General features: G+C 39.3%; 1 protein-coding gene across 2 annotated transcripts in view; it reads right to left on the bottom strand.

Annotated features, from left to right (window-relative positions):
- Nucleotides 1-583: 583 nt before the first annotated feature.
- Nucleotides 584-6,821, bottom strand: part of LOC117409851 (tetraspanin-1-like) — a 27,294-nt gene continuing 21,056 nt past the window's right edge. For both annotated transcript variants that reach the window (XM_059008148.1, XM_059008147.1), the window contains 4 exons: nt 6,254-6,361; nt 5,527-5,679; nt 2,140-2,223; nt 584-1,324 (listed from right to left, as the gene is read on the bottom strand). In XM_059008148.1, coding sequence (XP_058864131.1) covers nt 1,259-1,324; nt 2,140-2,223; nt 5,527-5,679; nt 6,254-6,361 — 411 coding nt within the window. In that variant the 3' untranslated portion in view covers nt 584-1,258. The remainder of the gene's footprint in view (nt 1,325-2,139; nt 2,224-5,526; nt 5,680-6,253; nt 6,362-6,821) is intronic.

Here is a 6,821-nt window from a genome sequence, read left to right as displayed (position 1 = left end):
TGGTGCCGGTCGGGTTCCAGCTACTCTTCATCTACCTTTCTGTTTTTTGTAAATTCGGATTCCAGTGCCTCCCCTTGCCCTCCCCTGCGGACACCCATGTTAACATGCACAGTATCTTTTATTATTATTATTTATTTCTTAGCAGACGCCCTTATCCAGGACGACTTACAATTGTTACAAGATATCACATTATACATTATTTCACATTATACAGATAACACATTATTTTTACATACAATTACCCATTTATACAGTTGGGTTTTTACTGGAGCAATCTAGGTAAAGTACCTCAAGGGTACAGCAGCAGTGTCCCCCACTGGGGATTGAACCCCCAACCCTCCGGTCAAGAGTCCAGAGCCCTAACCACTACTCCACATACCAAAATGTTATGTACGTAACTTAAAAATCACCACACATGCCTTATCATAAGCTCTTACCACCAGTTTTAACTCATTATTTTCTATGAGCTGTGCAACAACGGACGATAATACACAGGCTTCTCTCAAGAAACACAACAGCGCCACCCAGTGGCAAAAACACGTACAACAATTGACAAACTCACTGACTTTCTGCTTAGCTCACTCTTATTTGATCGATATTTCCCATGCTTTACCAAGTAAGATGTTTTCTCCAAAAAAAGTCTTACAGCATAAAATAAGTTGTAAAATGCTATGCAATATATAACAAACGTTTATTAAGTATTTTGTTAACAAATATTACAAAGACTTACACAGATACATACAATTTAAAAAGTTAAAGCTGCCGTTTAAAAAGCTAGAAACCTTTGTTTTTAATATAAATTAGTGGTGAGACTAATATTTGAATATTGAAAGTGCTTGAAATGTATTTGGTGGCTAAAATGACCATGTTTGTATTCACTCATGTAACAGAATCTATAAATTACTGTATGAAAAAGATGCAAAGGAAATCAATGCATGAATGACGTCTCAAATAAATAACATCCATTCTGCTGTGCAGAAGAGAGGGGTTCTTTCATTTCTTTAGTCGGCAATTTGAAGAGGTACCACCAGATTTATTGGTATTATTTAAAAACAGACCTACAACGATAAACAGAATACAAAAGGGGAAAAATAATCTGTTTTAAAGCAATTACATTTTTGTATGTATCGTTTGAAACTGCATAAGCAGCACAATGGTCACTGGGGGTCAAATCACTAAATAAACAGTAAGAACTGCTTTGGAAAAGGTGAAGAAACTGTGCAAGTATTCAGAAAACATCCTGGAATGTCTTCTGCTATTAGTCCTCTTTTCTAGGTTGTCCAATTCTTACAAACAAGACCGCGGACACGATCATAGTCCCCACCTTTAATAAAAAGAAAGAAATGGCATTAGATCTGAAGGTTCATTTAATAAATACTTCTGAAGTTAGGAACACACCTGCAGATCCCCCATAAACTCCATGATTTCCAACACAGGGGAGGGCTGAAAAGGACAGCTGTGTTTTGTTTCACCTGATAGGCACATCAGTGTTTTGCTACATTAGAAATCAGTAATTTGCAAAATTGAATCTCAGATGTATTTTCCAAAACGGTAAAGTGAAATGCTGTATAAAATACAACTTATATGACTTTGAGCGCTGTCTTTACACAGTATCATCTTTTAATATTCATCACAGCTTCCACAATATGAAATATACAAAACAGCAAAAGTGGACCTATTCGAAACATTTCTGCATATGTTAGTAGTGTGCTGATACTGGGACTTGTAATTGCCTTTAAGAAGAATTTATCGTCGGGTATTAAATAAATAATATTATAATACTGTCAGTTTATGGACTCGCTAGGGCAGTAAAAATGCCAGCTTCCAATCTGTAAAACATTCCAATCTTTAAAACATTCAATTGTGGAAGCTGTTTGACATTGATTGGCACTCTGTTGTAAAGTTGAGGGAAGGACGGGTTTTCTTGTTTTGAAATCAGCACATTAATGGATGGATTTATTTAATAAATTCTTCTTTAAAGGCAATTGGGAGTACGAGTGCGAGTATCAGCACACCGCTGGCGAATATATCCTGTGGTAGTTCCATTTAAAGGGGAAACAACTTCCATTGTAAATATCCCATGTGTGTCCCTTATGGGCAGCATTCCCAAATCACAGATCTTCTTCTAACTACACAAACCTCTAGTACGCAAATTCCAGCTGCCGTCGAACCAATAATCGTGCTTTGTTGCTGAATCACTGAAATCATCGTTCGGAAACAACCCTAAAATAAGAAAAAAGAGCTCATGGTGTCTGATATAATGTCACATGACGAACACAACAACTCGTTAGGAACAATGAGATGTACTCATTAGTGAGACAGTATGACAGCTACATAGAGGAGACAGCACGAGCATTCAGAGTACTGTAGTTACTCCGCGAGGGAGGATAGCTGCAGGCTGCATGTAACGTAATGTGACTTAAGAAGGAGACCACTTTCATATGCATTACAAGGCAGTACATATACAGCATCGCTTTCCTATGGTGCAACCGGAACATACACATATATGTGCAGCAGTGTGTAGTGGTTAGGACTCTGGACTCTTGACTGGAGGGTCATGGGTTCAATCCCAGGTGGGGGACACTGCTGCTGTACCCTTGAGCAAGGTACTTTACCTAGATTGCTCCAGTAAAAACCCAACTGTATAAATGGGTAATTGTATGAAAAAAATAATGTAATTGTATGTAAAAATATAATGTGATATCTTGTAACAATTGTAAGTCGCCCTGGATAAGGGCATCTGCTAAGAAATAATATATATATATATATATATATATATATATATATATATATATATATATATATATATATATACATACACAGTAGATGTCGGTTATTAGCAACTCTGATAAAGACAACTTTCGGTTATTAACAACATTTTCATGGGAACCAATCCCATCCCACAGACTTCAATGTTAATGGTATTCGGATATTAGCAACTGCCTGCCGCTTAATGACAACTGTTTTACAGTTTCTATGGCTACGGCACACGAATACATCGCGCGCACGCATCGCAGCGTCTATTTATGTATCAGCTTTCACAACGCAGCTGTAAATTTATTAAGTCTGATTGTTGTCTGTCATCATGGCTTCAGAACGTGGAGACCTTTCTGTAGCCGATGAAGTTCAGATTCCGGAGGCACTACGTGAACAAGTACAGGCAGCCGAAAAGCTTGGCATCTCAAAACCTGTTGTGTCCTGCATTTTGAAATTGGAAGCTGCACGCACAACTGAGAGTGATTTACAGCTGGAGGTGGCGAATCGTAAAAAAACAAACAACATTGGACAGCTACTTCTTTTAAAATGATGCTTCTGTATTAAATGAACCCTTAGGGTTCATCCTAAGGAGGGAGGTATGTAGCAGGGCGATTGCCCTGCACGTGTGTATTTAGTGTTGGTATCATTTGTATGGGGAAATGGGTTTATTGTGTGTGGTTTTGGAGTTGATTTGTTTAATTGAATTATTGTTTTACAGACGGGCGCTCGATTGAGACTTGCTGCCTGCTAGGCTTGGTTGAGGGGAAGGGCAGCAGGTGATTGGCTGTGCTGGACCTCAATCAGCAGGTGGGCGGGTCTTGACCGAGTTTTCGTCAGTTCAAAAGCATCTGCGGGAGATGGTTCGGGGCGACTGTAACGCCATGCCAGAGGGGAGCGGCGTGATACTCGGGAGGAGAGGGTCAGCTCTGCAGGAACGACAGCTACGCAACCCTGAGACTGCAAGCGGTGCTTGTGAAGGCAATGCCCAGCCAAGGCCGTATGAAGCAGCAGGAGTCGTTGTATGAATACCAGCTCATGAGTAGGTTAGTTAGAGGATTGTGATCCCATGTGATGTATAGCGAGGGTTACGTAGTGTAGCCGGTTCCTGGAGCGGGACGCCTCGTTTATAAGGCTAGTGCTCGCCCTCTGGGGCACCTTTTATTTGTAGTTTTTGTACTGTGTTTTATTTTGCCTTTTGTACAGCTTGCTGTATGTGTCCTCTGTGCGTTACCATGGCTGGTAACGTCACATGACCACCTTTACTTTCGTTTCTGTTTGTATTAATAAATCCTGCGCGCCTGTGCCGGTGTTTCAACTCCACCCCCCCAGTGTCTCTCTGTGTTGTAAACAGCTGCTATCCACGCAAGTGACGTAAGACCCGGTCACACACTGTAATGAACCAAGACGTGTATTTCAGTGCTCTGTTTCTACAACTACAGTATACATCGTTTTTCCAGATACATACACTTGAAAATGTGGCCTTTCGCTTTATAACAATGTTCGGTTAATAACAACTTTTCACTGGGAACCGAGAGGTTGCTTCTAATCTGCTGTATATATATAATCTAGGGCTGGCAATGGAACCTGAAACAAGCAATGCGATTGGTCGAGCAAGGTTCCAGCTGTCTGTGTATTGGACGGATACGGACAGCTGGAGTCTTGTCACATATTCTAAATCACTGCGCTGCCTCACAGGACTTAAAGTAACGGTAGCCATCTTGTTTACAGTTACAGATGTACAGTAACTATCAAACTGAGTGACCAATTACCAGCAAAAAAATCCCAACAGTAGCAAGCAGACGTGAGATTTGGATGAAGAACAATTAAATGAACTGGAAGAAGTCAAACGGTAATTCGGGGGGTGGTGTCTGGCCTTGTCTACGAGCTTTTCTAAAAGTTTTCATGACTGACGGTTCTTGTTGGTTTTAAACTCGCTGTCAGCAGAGATGTTAAAACTTCTACTGTTCAAGTATCTATTTAGTCCAGCTCAGCGTTATAAAACTGGAGACTGAATACTGGTCCCCAGTTGAACTTCTTGCACTAGCATAAAATTCCCTTATGTTGTTGATTTTTTTTTTTTTTTTTAATTATTTCCTTAAAAGGAATGTCCATATTTTTAACCAGTCTTTAAGTACATTAACAGCCCATGCTGCAGTTTTTTCAATCTTTGTTTTCTTCTGTTTGATTTAGCTGTTCCTCATCTACTGTTATGTGTCTACTCTTGCTGGTGCACTTATTTGATTTATTTATTTTTTTCAGGTGGACTGCTGTCTTCACCCAGCAAGTTGGTGTTGTACCAGTTACCTAGAGTTTCATCCCCAAATATATTAAAGGAAACAGGTGGAATGTCACTCATTTTTTGGCAGTGGTTTTGTAACTAATAACAAATAAAATGTCAGTTTGTCATAGACTTTAGAATGCAGTGGTGCGTAGTGATTTATTAAGTGTGAAGTGGCTCATTAGTATGCAAGCAATGCTATACACTATATAGACGCACAGTCATGTGATGCTGTTTAACCAATCAGAGGTTACTTTTCCAAGCCATGTTCTAAAAATGCAATAAGACCCTTCAGGGTGTCCGTACACGTCAAATATACAGACTTCATCTCGTGCCGAACAACGACCCGAGGTGTTTGTATATTAGACGTATACGGACACCCTGTCGGCCCTTACTGCATACATATATGTATATATATTAAGAAGATATAAATCAATACATTTTATGTTTAAAACAAAAAAAAAAGTTTTTTATGTAGAAAGATAAAATACCTTTGCATGAATGAGAGTCGTTTTCATATTCTTTCCATCACATGCTGGTTCTTTTAGGTTCACACAGCAGGTCTTGGGGTAAGACAGCCCTGTGGAGGTACTGAACTGGGATCCAGTGAAATCTGTATAGTTATCAAACCCACAACAATGATACTGAAGGGGGGATAAAAAAAAACATGCTTTTAAATTTTCATGTGGTAAAGCATGTTCAAATGATAAACTATGGTAAAGGGATCATATAAGTGCAAAATCACTGTGGTAAACTTGTATACTGAAGGGGGTTAAAAAAAACAACATGCTTTTAATTTTCATGTTAATAACTGGTTTAACCCTTAATACTCTCAAATATAACAGCCTGCTGCAGCAGAGAGAATGACACAACATGAGCTTCACAAAGACACTGAGGATATTTAATCTTGAACAGCCCGTCTGCTCCCTTCTAAAACTTTGCAACAGTAAAATCATGGGTAACCAAGGCCAGAGAGGAGTGGTAAAGCATATTCAAAGGGCAAATGATAAACTATGGTAAAGGGATCATATAAGTGCAACATCACTGTGGTAAACTTGTATAGAGTTGTGTCAAATTCTGGTAAACTGTATATTTGTTTGGCAATGTCAATTGCACTGCTGTCTCCTGAAAGCAAACTTGTGATCTAAAAAGCTAATTAAGCCACTGCCCTCCTATAATAAATATTTTGTTATTGATGCAACTAGTATTTTTCCTTACCTTTAACATAATGAGGTTCCATGCTTGGGATATTGTGTCTGTTGCGACAGGACCAGCATAGGCATGTATTAAGGAGTCCCGGCTGGTGTTACGCACAACAGACTCCACCTGAAATAACAGTAAGTGGTTACATGACTGAGAGAACATTCTCAGAAATGACTTGCATATCCATCTGAGTTGTTTCCTTCACTAGGATGGCCCCAGGTTTGTTTGTTTGTTTGTTGCTGCAGTGCATTCTGGTACTTGTAGTCCTGCTTGTAAAAACATAAAATGAAAGATGCTAGAATGCATTGGGGTGTGATTTAAACAAACCGAATTGTCAAAGCTGCCCTGTGAACTGTGTGAGTCATATAGTCACCCTGGCCAGGTCATATTTATCTTTAAATAACTGAGGTGTTTTTGCATAAATAGGCGTGCCTGTTGTCTAACCATGACTGCTGGGTGTTTAACGAGCTGAAGAACTTCATTTTGTAATTTAGACTGATATTTATATGAACGTAATTAAGAATTCATCTTGATCTGGTGAACCAGAAAGCAGTTCTGTATGTTTGTGTTAAACACGCACTAA

Source organism: Acipenser ruthenus, chromosome 36, assembly GCF_902713425.1.
Source record: "Acipenser ruthenus chromosome 36, fAciRut3.2 maternal haplotype, whole genome shotgun sequence".
NCBI classification, from domain to species: domain Eukaryota; kingdom Metazoa; phylum Chordata; class Actinopteri; order Acipenseriformes; family Acipenseridae; genus Acipenser; species Acipenser ruthenus.
This window is presented reverse-complemented; position numbering and strand designations above follow the sequence as displayed.